This window comes from Pezoporus occidentalis, unplaced genomic scaffold (assembly GCF_034315485.1).
Source record: "Pezoporus occidentalis ecotype Australia unplaced genomic scaffold, CSIRO_AGI_Poc_V1 ctg16, whole genome shotgun sequence".
NCBI classification, from domain to species: Eukaryota; Metazoa; Chordata; class Aves; order Psittaciformes; family Psittacidae; genus Pezoporus; species Pezoporus occidentalis.
This window is the reverse complement of record NW_026913425.1, coordinates 1,210,511-1,236,431: the sequence shown is the minus strand read 5'-3', so window position 1 is coordinate 1,236,431 and position 25,921 is coordinate 1,210,511. Positions and strand designations below refer to the sequence as shown.

Below are 25,921 nucleotides of genomic sequence, written 5' to 3'. Positions count from 1 at the left end.
TCAACAGTTTCTAATAAGATCAATAGAGAGAATGACTTTTTTTCTACATGAGCAATATCTTTTTTTCTAGTACAAATACAGCTGGAGGCTTGATTTACAACAGGACACATTGTGTGAGCTCTTGGTGGGATTTTTCTCTACCATTAGCTTTTAAAACTGTTTTTATTTTATTAAATATGCTTTTATTTCACTTCAGAGAAAAAACATTCATATACCTTGCAGTTCAAAATTAAATTCCTTGCAATACTGAGTACTAACTCTGTGATCTTGCCTCGATAGATTGATTGTGGAGAAGAAGAAAAAGCTTTTAGTAATCTGCCCAGTGACTGTTTCTTCAGCAACCTGCATGCTTGCTGTTTGATGATAATTTTCAAGTCATTCATGAACAAGCAAATCCTTCTTAACCTATTTTTATGGCATTTGCATTAAATCCATTCTATTAATCAAATCAATTTGCTCCATAAAAATCTTCACAGAGCTCTGTTGAAAGGTAATTCAGAAAGAAACCCTCTAAACATCATGCTAATGCATAATTATATATTTTTTTCTGTTCTCAAGATTCAGAAGTAAAGTTTAATGTTTACAGTTTTCAAGATTGTCAGTTTTGAACCTACCAAGCACTTCAGAATGACTTTTATGTCTCTAAATGTGTAAAATTAAATCTCTGAGATTGAGAACTGGTTTCCTTGAAATACCAGGTCCGTAGTCAACACCTGAACATTTCCACAGTTCTACCTGGGTGTGAAAAAACAACCAGGATCCAAGTACTGAGCAAGGACAGGTTTTCTTTGGATTCCAGGTGAATGAAGTGCTGTTTTCAAGCACTTCATTTATTTTTTTTTTTCGTGAGCATAGGCCAGTGTATTATAAGACTACAGCTGCATTAATTTGGACATGAGTTGAACTGCTTTCAAATAGCACGGTCCCTGTCTATCTTCTGCTTCCCTGCAGCCTAAGTTTGGTATAGGAGCTATGGAAAAAACACTTGGAAAGAGAAAAACGTCCCATTAGTAAAATCCATTCAATAAGATGTATTTAAACCAAATCCATCAATAAGATGTATTTAAACCAAATAAGGTTTAAAATATGCTCTTCTGTTTGGTCTTCCTCCAAGACAGTTTTTGGCCAAAAAAAGAAACACCAAAACAAATGTAGCTACTTGGTAATGATAAATTCTAATATTGACTAAATGAAAATAATATCTTATTGGGCAAAAAAGAAGCAACTGTTCTGGTGCAACCAGTGTATAAAGAAGTAGCTCCTTATTTGTGACACGTAGTGCTTTGCTCTAAGAAAACAATTCCTTTTTTCAATGCACAGAATCAAAGCAGAAATGAGGTGCAAGGAGACACAGTAGACAAGTTAGTACTGTGTTTGAAGCAGTATGCAAGTGTTTCCAGCTAAGACAGCCTGTAATGGGTTTTTCAGAAGCCCAGCCCAGACTGAAGTGCTTGGTCATGGCCATTTTTTGCTGGGCAGGTTCTAAGCTATACTTGGGAGGCAAGAGACTGGTAGTACAGTCTGACTCCAATTCAAACCTGATGCAGAACTACTACCATTCTTTTAGATCTTTAGATGTGAAAAAGGTTATTTTCTGTGGATCTTGCTGTGGAGTGTTTCAGCCTCGCTTGTCATGTTAATAATCTTCTCATTTCAGAAAAATGAGTCTTGTGTATGCCTTTTCTAGAGGATGCATCCCTGTCTGTTCTTCTACCAGCTGTTTCTTACTGTTCTGGGAACAGAAGTTTGGAGACCTAAAGCACAAACTACTCTTATAATAGCCACATCTGTTCTATTAGGTAATGCCTACTGAAAAGGAGTTAAAGAAATATAGAAATGTTCATTTAGTCAGATGATATTGTATTTAGGGCTGAGGAAAGCAATGACTCTGTTCAAGAAGTGTCTGATTTAAGAATGCTCAAAATTTCAGGCATGGGATGGAATAGTCCTACAAAAAGCATCAATAGAGCATTAAAGACTATGTTGACACCAACAAATGACCACATTCTACCAACATTTCCCAGGAAAAAACTGTCACACTTTTTTACATGTACCTTGTCATGTATCACTCCACTAATTCCCCAGGTTAGAGCAGTATATGGAAACACTACTGCCCTAAACTGTACTTACATGCCAGCAGGAGCAAGAAAAGGCAATCACTTCCCAGTTCAACAGACTTATCAAGACAATATGTATTGCTTTTCTTGGATTCTGTTTAATGAACTACCAGGCCCCATTCACAAAAAATAAGTATTTTGATCCTGACAAGATAGCCAAACCAAGGTATCTGTAGTCTTGCTAATGTGAAGAATAAAATCAATGTGCCAGAATCAAGGGTTAGATGATAGCAAAGACTGCATTGCACAGGACAGATATATTTGGACCTGCTTAATTACAGCAATTCAAATAGAAGATGCATTCTGACTATGTGTCCAATATTTCAGAAGATAAAGACAAGAGATTCACCTTCAGTCTGATCACTGACTGATCTGTTTTCACATGCAGGGCTGGGGGGGGTCTTCTTAGAGAACATCCTGCTATCTCACCCTAAGTCCAGTTGACTTTCACGAATGTGAAATGCTGTTTTACATTCACAGCCACTACTAAGTATTTCACACACTTACCATCTCCCTTATCTTTCTTCTCTGTAGCATGTGGGCTTTCTCTCATCGGCAGTACACTTGACTAAAGTGTACAGAACCATGTGGAAATCAGTTTAAAACAATTGCTGGAGGTGTTTAAATTCCTTTGTGCAGACATAGCAGATCAGTTTTAAAATGACAGATGAGAACAGTTGTTCTGACACTTTAATTCTTTTCTTTTTCATCCTTTCTTTTTGTAAGAAGAATTATAGCCATTCATATAAGGACATATAGGAAATTAAATTGTTTCAGTTATTGTGTCTTGGTGACACAATTTGCCACGTCAACACGAGGAATAAGCCTATACATTTTCCTTTTTTTCAGAAGGGTGTCTGTGCCCTTGCTAACATGAAGGATTGAGAATGCTTGGTAGCGTTTATCTCCATCATATCACCTTTTCAGACTCAGAGCTGGATTTTTATTCAGTTGGATTCACACTTTCATCCAGCCAGTTAAAAGGACTTGTGGTTTGGGGCTGCATATTCTTGCAGTTTGCAGCCAGAGATTGTATTGGTACTGTTCACGACACACCTGGGGAAAAGAAAGGCCCGTGATTGAACGGCTGATCAGGCTTTAAGCCCCAACTCTGTGTTAACTTGGTTCATGCTGCTGGACTTAGTGAACTATAAAAAGCATTCTTTACCTTACACAGACTAAATCATATTAAGGATAAATTGCATTTCAGCAAATGCTTTCATTACAAGGAATAGATTTTTTCACTTTTTATTATTCTTCAGAAAATGGTGAAATTGCACTTAGCTTTGATATCATGAATGTACTTAGTTTATCTAATTTCATTCTAATATATGTTAACAGGGATTGCAGATAGCAGAGAACTAACCTAAGTTTAAACATAGTTTAAATAGATAGTTTGACCTGTATTGTACGGCATTATGATAAGCAATCCAGGAAGTACTGCTAGGTGAAACTGCAGCTAGAAACGCTGGCAAGCATGCTGGAGAATAAGACTAGAATTCATAATGACTGCAACTAACTGAAGAAAACATACCCCCAAAATAGGGTACAGTTCAATACAGGTGAATACAACCTACCACTCCTGGGAATACTCAGTTGCTAAAAGAAAAATGAACAGCTAACCAGTAAGTTACTAGCAAAGGACTTTCACAAGCTGAACATCATTTAAAAAAAATGTGTCAATGGAAAAGGGGGAAGCAAAGCCCATGCTTGGATAAATAGAAATGTAAGTTAAAACTCATTTCTCTCTTCTTAGCACTAGAGTAAAGGTTTAGCTGTGTCCAGCCTTCTTCAGGTACCACAGGTAAATAAGAATGCAGGCCAGCTGGGAGAAAAGCAAGAAGAAGAAACAATTCAGAGATATACAGAACATGATTGTTAACTAAAAATTTTGGGTTGTTTATTCCAGACAAGAAAGGGTTGAGAGAAGATATGATAAATCTTCCATTACACAGTATTTTGTTACAGGGAAGAACAGGTTCTTCATTCAGTGGTATGAGAAGTTATAGGCTTAACTACAGCAAGGGACATTTAGGTAAGATTTTAGGGAAATGATTCTGAAGACAAGAATACTCATGCACTGGAAAATGTGTTTGGGGAAATAGGGAGTACTGAGGTCAAGAGCTTAGATGAAGCTATCTCTTCAATTTTGTAGGTATGTTTGATTAAGTCTTGTCTGTTTTGACCTGAAATCATGTTTAGTGGCTATGTAGTTGTTATTTCAAAAACTCAGTGAAAACAGGGTAATCTATGTAAGCACAGCCAAGAAAGCATGAAGAGAGAATCTTCAGGAGTATTTGTCCTACAAAGCCCCACTCACTGTTACTGTAGCTCTGGTACTAAAGGTTTTTGATTAATTCATCACTGTTAAATGAGTCTAGACTTAACTTTTGTTCAGTCAGGTTTGACCATTGTACAATATCATCTTTTCCATGATAAGAGTTGCTGCCTGTTGTTTCCTTGCTAACATTGCCTATATTTCTGAGGTGTATAGTCCATCACCGTAAAAGTCTCTTTTTTTAGATGCAATCATATTGTTCAGAAAAGGTGTACTTTAGATGTTTAAGGTGGAAATCAATTGATAAGTCAATGCACTGAATCTTTGTGTGAGATCTCTTTGGACTTGCCCTTCAGAAAAGTGGTTTAGTGTATTTTTCTTCTAAAACTACACTCCATGCAGGGTGACCCAGAGCCACATGCTGTCTGTCCGTAACTGTGTGACATTATAGTGCCTTGGCCAAGTAGATGTGAATGCTTGTGGTTTTCTGTGGACACAGGGGGCCACTACTCCAAAAGCCACATGGTATTATTGTGGAAATAACAAATAGTTTGTCACTATGAAGGCTCTTTCCTGGCCTCTCTCCCTTCTGTTTGGAATATGAACTAAACCTGCTATCAGGCAACTGAAAGGCCAACTGATATTTGCGAAACACCGATCAGACCTAAACACTAGAATGGTCACATGCGGGAGAGCAACAGTCCACTCTCTGCTGCCTGTCTCAGTAATGTAGCTGCTTCAACAAACATTTCACAAAAAGCATTCAGAAAAACCAAACAAACAAAGTTGCTTACCCTTCTGTAGTTTTTCTCTTAAGGTAAACCCCTCCACATTTCTGCGTATTTTGGTGCTGTCAGAAAGTGTGAACTTAATATCACCATTCTGTAGAGTAAATAAACTTTAACTCTTTAATTTTCTGTATTGAAAAGAAAGGTATCGTAAAATATTATGTAGTGAACGTATTATGTGTTGTGAAGCCTCTTATGCCATGAACTTTTACTCAAAATGACAGACTGGGATTTCCTATGCCCATGAAGCACAGTTCCCTGGCTAAGATCCTTATACAGTGCAGTATTTTTCCAGCTCCTCACTCGGCCTGTGGAGTCTCTGCTTGTGCTTCTGTGTCTCCAAACTTTACTTACTCTATCCTAATGAATCCAGTGCACTGAAATTGGATGCCAGATGATTTTCAAATGCTGTAATATTCTGGTGCATATGACAGTACTTGTTTACTTGATTTTGTAATCTTAGTCATTCACAGCACGAGAATCAGCTTCCTGCTTGATGCACAGAAGAGATTCTGACAGTGGGCAACAGGCTTTCTTTAAGGAATAATGCCAGTGTCCTTGGTAAGAATGATAGAGACATGGGAACAAACACCTTTTCCAATTTTTGAGTGCTGAAGTTCATGAACAGTGAACTATTCAATGAGATCTCCTGTTATTGCAATAAAACATATTGCTTTCTGGATAAATTAGCCTTTTAAACAGCACATTTTACAAGAAACAGTACTAATATCTACACAGATTTCACGCCATAAAAATATATTGCATTCTCATAAAAATTCGAGTCAATAATGATGAATTTGCAGTGTAGGTTTCAGTCCCTGCAGAAATTCACCAGAAAAAGTGTTAGATATTGACTAGAAATAAAGTCCATGGAGGAAGCCTGCCACCTAAGAACAGAGCTTGAGAAGAAAGAAACGTGCTTGTTTTACTTTACCTTCTAATCACCTTCTGAAACACTTTGGTGCTAATTACTTTGGCTATGAAGAGTGTATTGTGTTTACCTAGTATTTCTAAAAAGCTTTTTATCAGAGTTCCTGCCACTCTTCTCCTGTTCATTCCATTGTACAACTGTAGCTGAGAATATGCTGTCATGCCTGCTTGTAAAAACTCTTGAAAACTATCATAGAATGGTTAGGGTTGGACAGGACCTTAAGATCATCTAGTTCCATTCTCCCTACCATGGGCAGGGACAACTATCCTTTGCATTTTGAATATCCAGGTTGCTACTGAATTCGGATGTATTTCTCACTTATGCATTCATACTCTGGTTAAGCTCAGGAATTCAAAAAATAATATCAGAGAGGAAAACTCAAAAGCTCATTGCTTTTGTGGCTTTTCTCACTGAGGCCAGTTTTAGGCCGAATTGCCAATGATCAGTCTGTACTCTTCAGCTCTATATTATATACACAAGCTCTGTGTGTGCAACAAATGATGTTTTCTTAGCCTCTCCATATAGCCTATTAAACAGTAGTTGGAATACTTCCATCCCTAAAGTGAAACCTTTGGCATAAATAATATTGTCATTTGGATAGGCTAGACATACTTTCGCAAAGTGACCTTGTAAAAATATTGTCTGAGGTATGACTGAGCCTAAATTATATGACAGTGAGGTAGTATATTCTGGTCCCTCCAGTATATGAGATCTCATCTTGAAGCAGTGAAACCACCCAAAATTAAACAAAAACCAGTAGTGTGCATCAGATTTAGAGGTTGAAGTAAGCTTTTTGGGGTTTTTTTTTTTTTAGTTGCAGACGTTTATGTAAACTCTTTATTTGGCAAAGGCAAACATTGCTTACTGTGGTTTTTCTGTCTGATGATTTTTGTCTTCATAAAATAAAATGATATGAAATACTGGAAGGAGACTCTTTTGCCTACATTATAAATAAGTCTGGAATAGTTGGGCTGGAATTATTTTTTCCTCTCTCTTTTACAACTCTTTCAACTATTTTTCTGTGTCATTCAGGCACACTTTTATTGTTTCGGTGCTCTAGATGACAGCATCCTACTTTCTATTAAACACTCATAGCTCTGTTTTCCTTCAAAGGTCAGTTATCCTAAAAACTGTCTTGCCAGTCTGTAGGGCAGGGGTAGGTATTATAATTGATTATCCATCACATTTACCAGCTCATGCCCTTGAATTGTTATTCAGATGTTCATGCTCACATGGTATAGTATGAAAAAACATGGTATTGTTCCCGTCTATTCCAGTTCATAAGAACAAATGGGACCAACCCATACTCTATCATTTGAAATAATTTTTGTGATCAGTGTGTAAACTCTTTTGTTTGCATATTCTGCAAACATAAGGGAGAGTAAGTACATCTGTAAGGGAAATCTTTTGGAGGTTGGAACTAGATCTTAAGGTCCTTTCTAAGCCTAACCATCTATGCTTCTATGATTCTGTGATTCTTTAAAATGACTATACATGCACTGACTGTTGTTCTCTGCCAAAGCAATGCTATTCCAGTGAAATAACTTTGCAGATGGAAGAGTGTAATACCTGATAATAGAGCACAGATCATACAGGCTATTCATACAGAGAAGCTACAAAAAAAGAAGAAATGGGAAAAATAGAAAATCACTTGTTAATCAGTGTCTCTTACTGCTTGCCAAAAATGTAGAGGTACTCAGTCCAAGCAGGTGAAGAACTATCCTTCGAGTGCAGTGCTGTATTAAAATCCGTTTGACTCAGAAGTTACTTCTGAAGAAGAGCATACATGACTTTGAAGCCAAGTTTTGAATAGCTGCTGCAAAAACATGATCTTTCAGACTGTGTTCAATATAAGGAGTTTCAGCTTTTAATTCTTTGTTGCTGCCAAAATGAAGCTGCCAAAACTGAAAGCTATCCTAGGGCTATTCTGTAACTGTCCTGTCTTGCTGCTACAAACAATTCAAAAAGGGGAGCAAGTGTACAGCTTAAATAGCCTTATGAATATTGCACTGGACTTTCAACTTCATGACTTCATTGGCTGAGGAATACAACTGTTGTATCTTGTTTTGCTCCACAGCCAGCCAATGCATTTCATAAATTAAAAAAAGAATCATAGTAGAAGCTCTTTATATCAAGAGTTGTTTTCTTTTCCATGTGATCTCCTCAGACAAGAACAGTAGATTTTCCATCTACCTTCTCCATACTACAGAATTCTTTCATTTAGATTATTTATAAAAATACATTTTTTTTCCTGATGCATTGAGGTTCAAGAACAGTTTGGGGTGGGTTTTTTTGTTTGCAGTCTCCTTTAATGTCTGTAAATTGAGAGTTGTGAAGGTAGGGTCCTGTGGGCTTTTTTAATGGTGCTTTAGGAGTAGGAGGTTACTACTACCGAAAAATGGAAAAGGAGAGGCTTGATTTTTTTTTTTCCCCAAAATTAGTTTTCAGACTTTTGTACTGCTTTGGAGGAGTACCAGATACCTATTGTAGGTTACAATTAGAAGAAGATCCTTATTCTGTGGTCAGATTTTTCTGAATAGCATACTCTTCATACTTAATCAAGTAATGTCAGTTTAGTGTAATAGTCTGGCATATTAGGTATTTCTAGCTGCTTCCAGCTTTCATCCTATATGTGTGAGCTAAAGGTAGGAGTAAGAGTGAACACAGAAAGCACTTTCGGTGCAGTGTTAACTCAGTATGTGATTTAGGAATAAAAAAAGTGAGATATACAGAGAAATCATTTTAAACATAGTTAAAATATTGGTTATAATTATACTCACTGGAGCTCTGACTTCAGCATTTTTGCATTTGTACTATGTACAGAAACTACACATGCACATAATAAAATTAAAATGCAGTTTAAGTGTGGCTTTCCTAAGGGTATACAGATTCTCCAGATCTTCACTGGAAAGCCAAGCACGTGGAGACATGAAGACAGTTAAGAGAGGACAGAGGGGCAAAGCCTAGCTATGAATGTAATAGCTATCCATTTTGAAAGGGGGTTACCTTCAGTAATAGTGGTTGACAGGGAAGGCATGATAAGAAGAGTGTGGTGGTGAAGTCTAAGGAGGCAAAAGGCAATTGAGATGTATAAGAAAGACCTGCTCAAGTGTGCAGTAGGTTTTTTAAGCATACTCTTCCAATCTGTGTCTTGAAACTTGCGTCATGTGAGAGGGCTCTAAAAAAAAATACAATCCAAAAGCTGTAAAATCAAATGGAAAACCACATCTGTGCTGGATAGCGAGTGGAAGAGAAATCCTGTCAAGGACAAGTATTTGCTTCACAGTACTGTGAAAAAAAAAATTAATTCAGGAAGTGACCAGAGGTTATCAATCAAAGAGCCCCACTGTGGGTATGATGTTTCTGTTTGTCTCCATAAGGAATTTGTGACTAGAAGGCTGGAATGCGGCATGCTTGACCAGTGTAACTTATGGGGAATCACTTTATGGAATTAGACTGGCCGGGCAGGAGTGTGTTATTGAAGGATGATCATCTGCATCCAAAAATAACACGAGAATGAACAGACATGAGAATCCACTCACCAGAAGACTTTCTTGTCTGAGGTGCTGCCTAAGAAGGAAGGTAAATTAGCTCTTGAGCTGAGCAGGTAATGTAGCTGCTGGAAGAGGAGGCCACAGGAGCAGCAACAGCATCACAGTAGGGCAGCTCCTCCTACCCAACCTGGATGACTTCACATGTATTCTGAGTAGCAGGGAGAAGCAGGGCTGGAGGCTGCACTTCCAGGTTCTGATGGATAGTTGTCTCCAGCACTCCCAGTCCTTCTCAAGGAACTCCAGTGTTATCTCTTTGCAATATATGTCCTGGCTGTGCAATGCACTCAGCCCTATCTGTTTAACTAATGACATTTAGTAGACATTCCTGGTTGGTCTAACCCTCTACAGCAGGATAAGAAACATCTGGAGATGAGGTCTCACTTTTCAGTTTACATCCTTTGTGCTGCATATAATTCAGCAGGAGCCTTATAAGTGTAGCCACTGTATAATCAGCTCATGTTTTGTAACAGTGAAAGATATAAGCATCTTTTAGTGAGAATACACACATAAGAGTCCCCTCATCTAATGGTCCAAGCCTGTCATCATTTAAGTAACGACAGAGAAACATGTCTCTGCCAGAATGAGGCAGAGTCTGGAGCTATCGATCCTGTCTGAGGCTGGGTTTTGTGTTGCCAAAACATAACTGTCTCCTGCAGACTTGAGGTCCTCTAGATGAAGGCAGTCGGCACTGGTGTGCAGTTATTTTAACTATAAGAGTTCAGACACCCTTCTACTGCAGAAGGAAGACAGTATGGGAACACCCTCTTCCCAAAACCTGCTCATGCCACAAGCCAGCAGCCTGGGGAAAGCTACATAATGTGGCATTGCAGACTACACCCCTAGCAGCCTAGGCATAGTGGCTATGTGGCAGAAACAAGCCAGCTTCAGTTGTACTTCAGGGTTTTTTTAGCTCCAAAGCAGAAAGGGCATATTGTACTAGCTGTTGGCATCATGAACAGGATTCATGAGGCAAGCCTTTAGGCTATTCTTGAGGATCTTGCTATTACCAGATGTGGCCTAGAAGGACCTTATCTACTTGAAATCCAGCTGTTCCTGAAACAAAAATGTCAACTTTACCAACAGATGCTCTGTGCAGGGATGTTAGAATTTTACCCTGCCCTAGTGTTTTGAAATTACAACTTAGCTGCTACTAAAAATAGGTAGTCTTGATGTTTGTACTCTTAGCTCAAAATTCAGTCATAGTTTGACCTGACCCCATTTTTAGCTTATTGAACTTAGTAATCAAAAAATCAGGTGGCAGTGGTGGTGAAGCAGAACGTACCCTGCAATTTTAAACAGTGCTTTTTTCACAGAAATTATTTACATATCAGCCTTATGGTGTGCACCTTCAAGCTGGGTGATTTGTGCACACACTTAGCATCTTTTAGGAAGGAAAACTTCACAAGGAAGTGTCAAACCACTGTTTCTGGTATTAGTAGTGCATACACAAATGTTCCTTTCTATATATAATAACTATGTGGAAATTGTGCTCACATGTTTATGCAAACAGGTGTGGTGGAACATGGAGCTGTTTAATAAAAATATTCAAGAAAACATATTCCATGAAAATGTCACTACCATAGAACAACTTCTTTCTACAGCCCCAAAACCAATCATTCCTTCAGTTTTCAGCCACTAGCCTTGCACAAGTCTGCTTCGCAGAGAGGGGGACACCTGCCTCCATTGCATTTGCTGCTTGCTTTTCAGTACTGACAAATAAAAGGTGTAACTTTGAGCATACGTATTTTATAGTCTACAATACTGCTATCCTGTAGCATCCAACATTTCATGTAACTATAGCAGCACCAGATGACGAGTGAAATAGGTGTGAGTTAAAAGATGCTTCTGCTAGCCTAGCAGTATGGGGCCTATAGGGATGCTGGAGAGGCACTCTTCATTAGAGACTATAGTGACAGGACAAGGGGTAATGGGTTAAAACTTAAACAGAGGAAGTTTAGGTTGGATATAAGAAGGAAATTCTTTCCTGTAAGGGTGGTGAGGCACTGGAATAGGTTGCCCAGGGAGGCTGTGAATGCTCCATCCCTGGCAGTGTTCAAGGCCAGGTTGGACGAGGCCTTGGGTGATATGGTTTAGTGTAAGTTGTCCCTGTCCATGGCAGGGAGGTTGGAACTAGATGATCTTAAGGTCCTTTCCAACCCTAACGATTCTATGATTCTATGATTCTATGGGAAAGAGGCAGGATTGTTGCTGGCAATTCGAGAACTAGCTGGGATATTGCAAACTAGTTGCTTTGGAGAACTGTCACCATTTTGACTCTTTCTTCGAGGTTCTTGCTCTGGTGTTGAGTTGAAGGACAGTTACTTAAGGGTGTGCTTCTGCAATCAGCTTTTTGTGACTGTACTCCAGACAACTAAATGAAATGCAGGACCACTTTTGCCTTAGTGAAAGCAGTATTTAGACACCTTAGCCCATTTTTAAGTGATTCTCAGTTGATTAACTGAGATAATCTGTCTGCTAGTTTTAACACATTTCTAATGTTCTCATAGTGTAGTGTATGTCAGTCTCTACTGCTGGCAAAGTTTTGTCACTGGGCTGAATAAAGACAAAATAGGAACAGAGATTCCTATTAAAATTGCCTTCCTTAAAAATGGAATGTGACTTTACTGCGTAGGTGTGGTTTCTTTCCTGCAAGCATAGTTTTGTTCTTTCCCTAGGGAAAGAATAGAGGCAGAACCTCTCCTTTTCTTGGAGAAATATTGATAGGCATTAATACAGATGAACTGAGAACTCTTGAAAGAAGTTTATTCAATGAACGATGTGAAATACTATGCAAGGCTGGTTTGCCCTGAAGACCACTGTAATTTGTAACAATCACTTATAATTATTAAACTCTTCAGAGACTCTGTGTTCCTGGGAGGTAACTACTGTAAAACACTTTTATCCCATAGAATTGATAACAAAAAAAAAAACCCAAACAATAACAACAACAAAAGGTTGAATTCATTTGTTTGTAGCATTCCTTACTGATGCTCCCTTGCGGTGAATTTTGCCTGCCATGCCAAGCCCCTGTGGCGTAAGACTGATTTTAGACACAAGTAGTCCAAGTATCTTCACAAAGCATCCAGGGCCTGGCACTTCCAGCTGTCCCATCAAAGTAAAATGGATTTTCCATTCACAATCACAATAAAATTGAAGGATTTTAATCCAAATATCCTTACCCTTATGTAGGTGTTTGGTATACAGAAAAATGCAAATTGCCAGGGAAATTGGTCCCAACTCTCATTTGAAAAACCCTCCTAAACCAAACCCCACTTCCTTTCCAAAAGGCTTTCCTCTTTTGTACCCACATAGCCAGCCTTAGTGCAAAGCACATGCCAGCTTACTACCGGAAACCTGGGCTTAATGCAGTAAGTGTCCATTAACTCTTTAGTGATATTTATTAGACATTCAACAATCTGACTGCTGCTCAAGGTAAGCATCTTTCCACTGGGACCAGCCCTTATGCTCTCCCACACAAAGTATAACAGAGTAGTACCTGGAATTAGCTTAAACAGGCAACATGTTTGGATTCAACTAATTCAATTAACTACATAAGATACATTATCTCTGGAAAAATGTTTACTGGTTCTCACACACACTTCACTTATCAGAAAATTTCACTATAGTTATTCGCTTGCTCTTGCGAACATCAACCTTGTGTATGTAAGGTGCAGCCTTTCAAACCTCTTCTACTAAGCAGAGCCCTAAACCCTGAGGTAAGCTTTTCTCCCTGTGCTTGAATAATCCCTAGAATCAGGAATCAAATACAGCACACAGACAGCTGCTGCAGGTAGCTGGAAAAAGATCTGGCTGAAGGGGGAGTTAGTCAGCTTGCCCACTGATTGACTCATGCATCATACTTTAGCTTACAGGAAAAATACGTAACTTGAACATTTTTCTATTACAGGGGCAGTAGCTGTCTACTGGAACTGATCTCATTTCTTTTGACATCCAGCTCTCACTTTCCCCATTTTGACCACATCTGCCAACATGCATACACACATCTCTCTTCTTCCCTTCCATCCCATCAGAATGGAGGTTTGACATGCTCAGTTCCTGTAATGACTGCTTTAAAATTTTCTCCACAAACACAGCAATGAATAAAAGATAACAGCATGTGACATTAGATTTTGCCAACAGCAGCCTGACCAAAAATGACTTAATGGTTAAAAAACTTTGACTCACTAGTTTGTGAATGGGCATGTTTAAGAATGTAACTCCTCTTAACTTCTTCACACCATGGTACAGTGTAATTCACTCAGACTAAGAGGAGGATAATGACAGCTTTATACAGGATCTCACATCACACCTCCAGGTTTTCTTGTTATCTCAAAGGCTGCACCACACATTAAAGCAATAGTCTGTATTAATCTAACCTTTGACATTTGGGCCATATTAACCCACCAATGCAGGTTTATGTATCTCACACCTCAGACCCTATCAAGAAATTTGGCAGTAGCAGCTTGATAAGGACACCATACCTTACTGAACTTGTTCTAAAAACAACATCAGCAAAATGCTCCTCTGGTTACACTTTTTAATGACCTTGCTCACTTGTGCTCACTCTTCTTTAGCTATTGCCCATATGGGTAGTTGATACTTCTGTGGTATCAGAAATGCTGTAAGGAAGGAGAACTGACAATTCCCATTTTTTCTGTAAAAATAATAGCACACAAGGGGAAAAAAATTTGTGCAAAGTCTATAAACTGGAAACTTGAGGTTTGTTTTTAGATAGTAAAATAATAATGAAAACCCAGGTTATATTTTTAATGAGACTCATCACAATTTTTAAATTTCTGTACTGGACTAATTAATAACCCAATCCTCATTACTAGCTACTTTACAGTGAAAATTCTACCAGAGGGATGTTTCCAGTACAGTGACAATTTAAGCAACCACTGCAGATTCAGCTTTTGTTCATGTGGTACACCTTGTGAATTAACACTCCTAAAATTATGTATTATCCCAGCTTCCTAAACTGTAAATTTGTTTTGGAATATGTCTTTCAAAAGAAGGAGAATATGATCAGATTCTCAAATTAAACATAGGTTTGTTTCAAGAAAGCTGAGACCATTCTAAGGATTTCTGCAAGTGCATCTTTGTAACCCTGCAACAGTGGTAAAGGCAGGGTTTATTGTTCTATGTTTATATGCCTCTTCAAAAAATAATAAAAATAAGTATGCTTTCAGAAAATCTTAAGTCTGCAGATGGGCCTTCTGGTTTCACCCTTACTTAGACAAATTCTTATTATTTTGAAAACTTTCTGACTGCTGTATATTTATGAAACAGTGGTGGTGACTATAGCAATTAAAAGTACAGACGAAAGTCATGTCAGATGTTTTATTAAACATGTAATTCTACAAACCTTCAGAGAGGTTGGACAATAAATGCAATGAGAGCATCTGACTGCACAGCTTACGAAACAAGCTGTGCTTCACAACTGCACGACAGGTTCTTGAGAAATTCTTTTTCACACTTGTCCTGTGATATTTTTAGGAACTACAGCTTAGAAAAGAGCCAGCGCTTTACTGCAGTCACTTTCCAAGGCAGCTCTGGCTAGCTTTACATTCGTTTTATCTCCTTTCCTTTTTTTCCCTCATTATCTTCTTGCTTTCTTCTCTCCTCCTCTTAGTTACAGGATTCCGTGGATCATAGATCTCAAAAGTGTCTTCATCCTGCATACTTGCATCTTTCACCTTTCTGCTTCTATCTTCAAACTGAAGTATATGTGACATCCTACAAAAATAAAACATAAGTCAAACTCAGCAAAAGAACAGAAAGTTATGATATGTAATTATGATGTGCATAACAAAATCATAGCACCGTGACCTACTTTTGTGTGTAGCAAAAAAAATCTGAACTAGGTTTTTTTCCGTTTTTGTTTGTTTTTTCTTTTCTTAGTTGACCCTAAATATTATAGTGTAACCACTTTTGTGAAGACCCATTTTGAAAAGTACAGCTAGAGTTTGCTCTGCTGTTTTTTTTCACATGATGAACTCTCTTGTCTTGTTTTTTGCTGTCTTACAAATCTTCGCAAATGTACTGACTGTTTTTCCCAGAAATAGGGAGTGAATGTTCTCAAGTTTTCCCATTAGTCACTCTGGAGTTCCTTTCACTGTTAGGGGTTTACAAAATGGGGAAAGAGCTAGCATGGAAAATGCCTGAAGTAGGTGCACAGAAGATCAAAAAGGGAATGCTTCATGTGCTGCTGCTCCACCTTAATGTAGTTCAGATCTTACTTTTCAATTCTTTGAATACCAGACTAAACTAAATCTTTGCTCAATCCAATGTTTTTTCCACTGTTGATCAAAAATTTCCCACCATTAGATATTTCTCTATCTCAGCAAATTCCAGCAACCTGAAAAGATCACCACTACCAAGCTCAAGAAGTGGGTCCATGTTAACCTCAGGAAGTTCAACAAGGCCAAATGCAAAGTCTTGCACGTGGGTTGGGGCAAGGGAACTTGCATCAACACAAGCTGTGGGATGAAGGGATTGAGAGCAGTCCTGTGAAGAAGGACTTGAGGGTACTGGTGGATGAAAACCTGAACACAAGCTGGCTTCCGTGTGCACTCACAGCCCACAAGCAAATTGTATCCTGGGCTGCATCAAAAGGAGCATGGTCAGCAGGTCACCGAAGATGATTCTCCCCCTCTATTCTGCTGAGAACCAAACTGGAGTACTCCATCCAGCTTGAGTCCTCAGTACAGAAAGACATGGACCTGTTGGAGCAGGTCTAGAGGAGGTCCACAATGATCAGAGGGACGTAATGCCTACGAGGAAGGACTGAGAGAGTTGCATTTTTCTGGCTGGAGAAGATAAGGCTCTGGAGAGACCTTCTAGCAGCCTTCCAGTACTTAGATGGGGCCTACAAGATCATAGAATCATAGAATAGTTAGGGTTGGAAAGGACCTTAAGATCATCTAGTTCCAACCCCCCTGCCACGGTCAGGGACACCTCACACTAAAGCATGCAACCCAAGGCTTTGTCCAACCTGGCCTTGAACACTGCCAGGGATGGAGCATTCACAGCTTCCCTGGGCAACCCATTCCAGTGCCTCACCACCCTAACAGGAAGGAACTTCTTCCTTATATCCAATCTAAACTTCCCCTGTTTAAGTTTTAACCCATTACCCCTTGTCCTGTCACTACAGTCCCTAATGAATAGTCCATCCCCAGCATCCCTACAGCCCCCCTTCAGATACTGGAAGGCTGCTATAGACGAGGACAAACGTTTTAGCAGGACCTGCTGCGATAGGACATGGGTTTTAAACTAAAAGAGGATAGATTTGGACTAGATAATATGGAAGAAATATATGCTGGTAGTGAGGCACTGGAACAGATTGCCCAAAGAAGTGCTTGATGCCCCATCCCTGGAAACATTCAAGGTCAGGCTGGATGGTGCTCCAAGCAACCTGGTCTAGTTGAAGATGTCCCTGCTCTTTGATGGGAGGTTGGACTAGAAGACCTTTGTGTCCCTTCCAAGCCAAACTACTCTATGACTCTATGACAACACGGAGTCAGAAGTTTGTTAGCTGTAGCCAGGCAAGAAAGCCTGGAGCTTATCAACTATGGCCTTACTAGCAGGTGTCACTGAGGTGCCAATTTTCAGAAGCTGTCAGAAAACTAGGAGTGTTAGCTTAGACAAATCTTAAACAAAATGATAAATTATTTACTCAAAAGAGAGAGAGATGGGAGGAAAAGAGACGAAAACCAAACCAAAGTTGCTTGTAAGTTAACTGACTGTAAATCTATTGATCTTTACTGACAAAATAACAAGAATTTGAATATACAGTTGTAGAAAAGCTGGTACTTATGAAACAAGAGACAAGTATAAAGTTCATATGTTCAATTAAAAAACTCCCAGCAAACCAAACCAAACAATTAAAAGATTTTTAAGTGAAAACAAACATGCCTAGGCAAAACCTGCATTCTATGTTTGTGTTCTGTATCAACCAGTTGCAAAAACATCTTTGATGGGACAACTTAACTATACTGAACTTAATCTAAGCATATCAATCTTTATAGAATCATAGAATCAGAATGGTTTGGGTTGGAAAAAATACTGGAAAATCCAGGAAAAACAAGTCAGTATCAGAATGAAAGTTTTCTGTCCAATGGAAACACTGGTTTATCCGTCTCTTGAAACATGTTGCCCAGAGAAGTTGTGGCTGCCCCATCCCTGGAAGTGTTCAAGGCCACACTGGATGGGGCTTTGAACAACCTGGTCTAGTGGTAGGTGTCCCTGCCTGTGGCAGGGGTTGGAACTCATGATTTTTAAGGTCCCTTCCAACCCAGACCATTTTATGATTCTGTGTAAGAGTTCTTGAATTAAAAATGTTTTTCAAAGAGCTCCAGTGCAATACATAAAGAAAGGGAGGGAAGAAGAAGCAGCTCATTTACTGTAGATTACAATACAGTACTATTAGAGAAACTAGACAAAATTAAAAGCTATAGATTATAAGGGATCCATTGGAATGCTTTAGAAAAACCTTAAAAACAAAAATTGAGACTTTTCACCACAACTGATTCTGGACATGTGAGTTTCATAAATCTCTTATTGTACAGCACTGTTAGCATTGCCTGCACGTTGCCCTGTCCTATGGAAATACGTAAGAGTTGTTTCCAGTGTATAAAACTTCAGTAGTTCATAACCCTGTACACACTACTAACACAAAAACTTATTTTTTTAGTCATATCTACAATTCAGAATAACATAATGTACCATCAGAGTGACTCATGATTGTGTATTTGTAGTTTAATTATAAAAACATTGTCTCACAGTGGAGGGACTGAAGTAATTTATTTTAGTTAACATGCTTTCTGAATTTGTCATATTCTTCTCAACTTATTAAAGATGAGCAGTTGAACATTTTTTGAAGAAACACATACCAAATCACACTATCTGAGAATGAATTAAAATATGGTCTAAAGAAATGGAGTCATTCTTTGGTGAGTGGTTTTAGAGTGTGTTACATGAGTGTATGTAGAAAAGCAGTCACATTCAGCCATTTTGTGTTTGCAGGACACAACTGATAGGAATTAAAAATAAATAAATTTCTAAATCTTGGGTCAGGCCATACTGTGTCCCAGGTAGCTTGCAAATTAGATGCAGTAGATTCAGACTTAGTAATGTTTACTTCTCTCCAAGAGCTGAAAGAAGTCATAGTCTCTGACTCCTATTCATAACTTTCCACTGAGGGGCTCCAAGCTGTGATTAAAAATAAGTCAATATTAAGAAACTTTTTGATATTCCCAGAATCAATTTCAGACGCAGCATCTCATAGGTGAAGCAAAATAAACACAGACTACGGTGGAGATGAAAAAAAAAAAAAGCTTTCCTGAAATGAATTAAAGCTTATTTTTGCAAGTCACACATTTTCACAGGTAGAGCGTGTTTACATCTATGTAAATGGCAAATCATACTTAATCATGTTTTTTTTTAAAAAATCAAATTATTTTCCTTCTTAATGAACATGGGATGTATTTAATAATAATTTCTATATGAACTATTTGAATTTACAGTATTCTGACTCAATGCCCTCCAACAAAAATTTGCGCTTGCAAAATTTTCCAAGTGCGGAGTTAGAGCTGCAATTCCACAAATACAGGCTATTTTGTAATACATGAGACTTTCCTTGCGAAGTTTATAGCTGTCTTCCCTTCTGCATGCTCCTGGGTTCTGCAGGGAGCTGGCTGCCCAGCCGTGCTTCTGCAGTCACTGTGCTGAAAGCTCTAACTTCATGTCTTTATCTCTGTCTCTGGGAACCTACTAGCTTGTGCTTATCATGGCTTGTTGACAGTTAATTTTAAACAAGACATACAACTTTAAAACACATCTTTTTTTTTTTTCAGAATTGGAAGGGTATTGATATTCTCAGGTAATGCTTTTTGCAACAGTCAGCAAACAAGACTGCTTCTTCAATTACGAGAATTGCAGCTCCTGTATGTCCTTGAGTTTGTCAATTCTCCTACACAAAACTCAAAAGAAAAAAACAGGTTTTGTAGTTTAGGTTTTTTTTGCTTAGTTTTAATAAAATAGCTTGCCAAACCAGGTGATTCTGGGTTTAAAGTATCCGGGTGTTCAAACTATTGACTTCCTTTAGAAGAAGTAACTACAACATTAATTTCTTAACCTGTTTTATTAAGTTAGTTCTGCAAAACAGAACCAGCAATCTTAGCATGGACTTATTGCTGGAGAGGGTTGATTTTTATGCCAGCCAGATGATAGCATCCTACAGGTTAATCACTGTCATACCCCATGTAATGGCAGAGCAGCTGTTCTGCTGTGCTGAACTTCTTTCCTTCAGTGTTACTGAAGGACATTCAGTAGTTGGCTCTCTTCTGTATTTAAAAAATGAAATGTCTTGAAACATTAGACTGAAATACCTGAATACATTTAATACAGAGACAGCACAGGATTGCAAAGGCATGTGGATATTCTCCTGGCCTATTGATATTCCCAGGTAAATGCTTTTTTGCAACAGTCAGCAAACAAGACCGCTTCTTCAATTATGAGAATTGCAGCTCCTGTATGTCCTTAAGCTGTGGTAACGAATACATTACTTTGGAGATCAGTCTGGTTACCTTCTAGGAGGTAACAAGGAGAATGCTGGCTGCAAATGAAGCTAACAAAGAAACTTCAGTACACCAAAAAGCTTTCAAGAGCTGTTACAGTACAATTAAACTGTCTCCCTGATAGTCCACCATAGGCAACAACGTATTTACCAACTGTGCATCAAAGAATAAACCACCTACACAGTGCTCTTGAGGGAGACTAAACCAGTTTATTCAGGAGACAGATCATGTTCTTTTGAACCACTCTAGTGAGATGGTACTTGTAAGAAAAGATATGATATACAGTAATGTCTCTGGTGTTCAGATGTGTGAGTCATGCACTGGATCTGAACCATGTGCCAGCTGCTGACAGGTGGCAGTGATGTTAAGTGTAGCATAAACAGAAGTCTGGTATCACAACAGCTCTGTCCTTTCTAAAACTGCCCTTTGGAAGAAACTAAAGCGGCAGTCAGTAAACTGAATCATTCTGAAATTCAGCAAGAGCAAGGAAGCATTCTGCTTTCACACCAGTGATAAAGCTCCAGATCTCCAGGTACAAACGCACTGCGTGTATCAGTTTTTTTATACTAACTGAATGAAAGTGCCAAGCTGCATTCCTTAATTCCACACTTGCTTATCAAACTGTTACCAGCTCATCTACTGCCCATTCAACTTTCCTTGCACAAGTGACTCTACAGCATGCTGTTTGGTGCCTCTGACACTGCAGGGGAGAGCCTGGGAAAGCATCTTGCTCTCACCTATGACAGCATTTTAAACAGATGAGCTTTGTGGTAAATCACCAACAGGTGTGGACAAAAGTGATGCTGCCCCAACCCTGTTGTGAGGGTAACAGCTTTTGCCAGGCAGGCAGTAACTTCCTAAGCAGGATTCATTTGGAGGTGCCTGCACAAAACATGGCAGCTGCTGCCTTTGTTTCTGCAAACACAGCTTTTCAGTTTCCAGATGCAGAACTGTATGTTAACCGTGTTACAGACAGTACACCCAAATTGGTGCTTAGAACACCGGTAAAAAAACACATACTGCTTTTAAATGCAGATTGAGTTAAGCAACCAATCACGTTCTATAAAATTTACAGTGTTAATGCTTTCCGTACCTCATGAAACAATGGTAATCCAATCAGTAGTTCAGAAGCGATAACGATGCGATAATCTACATGACTGAGATAATATACAAAGACTTCTCTAAAAGAGCATCCATCCTTCTGTGGCTGATGAGTCAGAAGTGGTAACAAGGAACATCAGGCCCCAGCCCTTGTATGATTTCCCAGAAGAAAATGGGCAGTAGCTAGGTAAAAGGTAATTTTGGCAGGGGGCAGCAGGACCAGCGACTTAAGACCCACCGACTAAAAAGGGAATGACTGAGCCTTCACGCCTAATTAGCATGAGAGGCAAGAGGGACTTTTAACCAATAAAGGGTGGAATACTAATTAATGAACAAATTGGGTAACTCGCAACCGATGTTCACTGATTTCCTTGTCAAAATGTTTAAATAGCTTAAAGTTACAATTATCGGGGGTGCTTGATTTGTAGAGACCTCTGCAGAGCACCCTGCGCAGAATAAACAATGTCTCCTTTCTAAACCAGATTTTGTGTCTTTCCTTTAGAAAGCCCCCAAACGGCAACAGTATCAGAATTTTGCAAATTATTCCTACATTTTATGAAAGTTGGTTGCTCTCTCTGTCAGGATGCTTAAAATGAACAAAGCAGAAGTATTTGTGTCAAGAAATTCTGTTTTCTGTTGCATTTTACAGACTGTCTAAACAAAAAAGAGAGACCAGTATGGACCATAACTGCCATTTACTTCCAAGTTCAACATCACTTGCAGGTAACATGCTACCCAATCTAATTACCACCAATGCACTATATATTTAGAAGAAAAAAAATGAGAGGCACTCCAGCACTACTGCTTTCCTTAAATTGTATTATATTTGCCATTACCATTTGCCTTCAAATATTCTAAATGGGTATGTTAAACTATAAGCATTAATGCAGGAAACACTGTAACACCCTCATGATAAGTAGGCAGTGGGTAGGAATGTAGCTCATATGAATAGATGAGAAAATCCACAGATCAAAGCAAAGTGAGACCTCTCTCCTAAGGAAAAAAAAATCACCTGTTCTGGAAGAATGGACTCAGTAGTGGGTGGCACAGAAGAGGAGAAGCAGCTGAGGAACACTGAGAGACAGCTGACAGACCAACAAGGAAAATAACTTGAGGAAGGTAAAGACTAAAACCACAGAAGTATAAGAATGAAACACAAAAACAGAGAAAAAGAGACTGAATAAAATGTAAATAAAGTTAAGAAAAATGTCAAATGGCAACTGAAAAGCATTTTGAACCAAGACAAGAGACCAAAGTACAAACAAGACAAAAATAATGTCAAAACTATAAAACAATGAGAAATTTGAAGGAGTAACAATCCGTGGCCATAGGTTTTTGCTGTGATTGTTACCACTAAGAGATTACACTTTCTTGTTTTACTGTTTGCTTCCACCATTCCACATTCCTTTGTTCCTTTGTTCCTCTTTTCCCATCTCTCTTCCTAATGATCAGACCAATCATCCCTCCAATTCTTTTGTACTTTCATAAAACCTTATGTTTTTCAAATTTATTGACTTGCTATTTAAAAAGAGAGATAACACTTGCTATTCAGGTCTAACTAAATTCAAATAATTAGTTATTCCATGTAACTTTCTAATTTTTTTTTTTAAAAAGCTTAGAACAGTATTCTGACAATTAGTACAAATACATATATTTGCCATACTGCTGTCGACATCACAGGTTAAGTATTAAATTTTACATCAAAATAACACTGTTTCAATCCATATTAGTGAATACAGGAAAGAGCACAGATTTTAGATTGAAATTTAGACTTCATCATTGCTATTAATACTCCCACCCCTAAATGAGGTTTATTTCATTTCTGCAAGACCCAAAATTATTATTCCAGCTTTCAGATGAATGAAGTACTATTAGTCTATAGCACTCCAGCATTTGTATGTTAACAATGGACATAATGTATTATTGCTGCTCTTGCACATAGCAAAAATCTCCCCAGTTTTAAGCAAGCAAAACTGATAAAAATAGGCTTTAAAAAAATTTATACAAACTCAGACTGTACACTTCTGTTAACTTTACTAGCTTTTTGAGATTGCATTACAATTATTGGAGGATGAAGGAATTGATTTAACCTCTTCAGAATAACCAGTAAGTTGCGGGTCCTCCACAGGCCAAAGAATGAATTGTCAGCATAAAACGATCAGAACTTTTGCAGGTATTTCTAACATGATACTACATTGACAAATTCTATTTGAATCTGAAACTCAATTGAATATTATATGCTCAGTTTTACCTGAAAATACTAACTGCAAAAATATAAGAAACTAATAATTTCATTAAATAGGTGGTAACCAGGTCATAAAACCCAAAAAGATACTTCAGTTTTTACAAAGCTAACAACAAAGTAAACTCTTCCTCGTGAAGACTACTGTAACAGAGCATCTTTCCATTGTTCAAGATAGTATTAAGTATTTATTTTCCTCTTGAAATAACACTTATTTGTAAATAACCTTCCCCAAGAGAAAGGGAAAATCAACTTAACTACAAAAAAAACTCATCCAATTCAAAAGATACCAAAAGCACTGGGGAAAATGTGGTTAGTTCTTAGTATCAGAATTAGAAATACATAAACCCATGACTGACCTATGATTCTAATCAGTAAATATTTTTCTATTAAAAATTTAGGTACCCTATTTTTATATCACATCTGTTCCACGACAATTCATATATACTATTTAGACTATATCCTTATCCCCTTCTAAAAGATGTTAAGTAGTTTGATGAAAGAAGCTGGGTGCTTTAAATAGACAGCTGCTCCTAGCAGAGCAGATTGGTATGGAAGACTATAATGCATATTCCAGATGTTGTTCCAGACAGTGTACCAGTGTAGAAAAACTTTACACAGCATTTACTATATGGACATGGGAACCGCCACATCGGAATAGACCAATGATCCACCCAGTCTAGCATCCTGTCTCTGCCAATAGCTTGTACAATATCTGATACTCTAGAAGTCAGCAAATCACCTTCCCAAATTAACATGGTCACTACTTTATCACCAGAGCAGAGAGTCAGTGTGAGGGGAAGGACAGGAGAGCATTTCTAGCACAAAAATACTCAGACTTTTATGCAGCATTCTCTGTACACACTTCCTTCTCTTTTGTCCCTCCCCCTCTCCATTCTGAGTATGTCCAAATCTTTACCCTTTACACTTCATTGAATGAGGTGAAGCTGGGGTGCTTGGAAAGGTGTGTAAATACACTGGAAGCTTAAGCTAGGCTATTAAAAGATTTAAAAGATTATATTCATTCTTCACTAGGTTTGCTGGCAATAAATAAAACGTAAGATTTCCAGACAGTAAATGTAACACTAGATATCCCTTGAGTAAAGCATGGATCATCTCTGAATTTAAGTCAAACAGTAGTTGATTCCAGGCCCAGATGCCTAGTCCAAATAAACTTAGACATGGAGGAATTAACAAAAAATAAACAAACAAAAAGCCTACCCCAAATACTCTGAGTTTCTCAGGCATGCAGAAAAGCTAGAAGCAATAAATATACGACTTCAGCAGCACAATTTGTTAATACAAAATTACTCACTGAAGCAGCAGGCTAGCAGCTAGCATTTACATATCAAGGTTTGACCACATTCTAGCAGTAGAGGAGAGAAGGTGGAAAAGGTTTTTTTTTCCCCATTAAATGTTAGAGGCAGTACTAAAACCCAAACAAATGCTGGATTTTTTTGCCAAACAGAAAAGAAACCCCTCTTTACAATCTGTTTCTAATACAGACCTCTGGCATTCATTTATCCTTTGTAACAATCAAGTATTTTGTCAAGTTTAAAATGTAGTTGAGTTAATCAATGGCCTTAGCAGGAGAGACCTAATATAGAGCCAGTTTTTCCAGACTAGTGGAGGAACCTTGGCTCAAGTCTGGATGGGAGGAGGGGAGCAAACATGGCTTTAATCCATCTTTGTGCCTCACTGGCATAAATTACAGCAGCACTTTTTCTTTCATTCCCCAAGCTAGCATCGGCATGTGAAAAAGACTGCTGCTTAGTTTTCAGGAGCTTACTATGTTTGTTACAGTAAAGCTTCTGCAACTCAATCTGCAGAGACTGGTGCTAATCTTGAGGAAGCCGTATTTCAAAATCCTCAGTCTTAGGTATTATAGCAAAGAAAGAGACTGCATTTTAGAAAAGATGTATAAAGGCAACTTTATGAAAGAAATATAACCAGTATTTTTAGGTGTTTATCCAGGATAATTTCACTATGCCAAGTTTAACAGTAGGTGCTGTAGTAAATAGGAAATCCTGGAAGCAAACTGCGGAAGACATTCTCACATATATGTGGAATAGATACTAACAGTGTGCATTATAATTTAGTTCTTAATATAAATGAAATCTTCCAATACAAAAACAGTCTGACGAATTTCAACATTTACCTGATTCTGAAAAAGCAATTTAATAAAAAAACCCCAAACAACATAAACAACACCAAAACCCCCTCAAACTCAAACCAATTCTAGCCTCCTCTCTCCGACACACATCAGAAAGGTGGTGCCTTGATACTTTTTTTAGTCCTTAATCTCTCACAGCCACAAATCCTTTCACCAGGGG

General features: G+C 38.2%; 1 protein-coding gene across 1 annotated transcript in view; it reads right to left on the bottom strand.

Annotated features, from left to right (window-relative positions):
* Positions 1-14,994: 14,994 nt before the first annotated feature.
* The window catches only part of CWC27 (CWC27 spliceosome associated cyclophilin), a 123,334-nt gene continuing 112,407 nt past the window's right edge, over positions 14,995-25,921 (bottom strand). Inside the window, exon 14 of the mRNA XM_062612307.1 lies at positions 14,995-15,404. Coding sequence (XP_062468291.1) covers positions 15,242-15,404 — 163 coding nt within the window. The 3' untranslated portion in view covers positions 14,995-15,241. The remainder of the gene's footprint in view (positions 15,405-25,921) is intronic.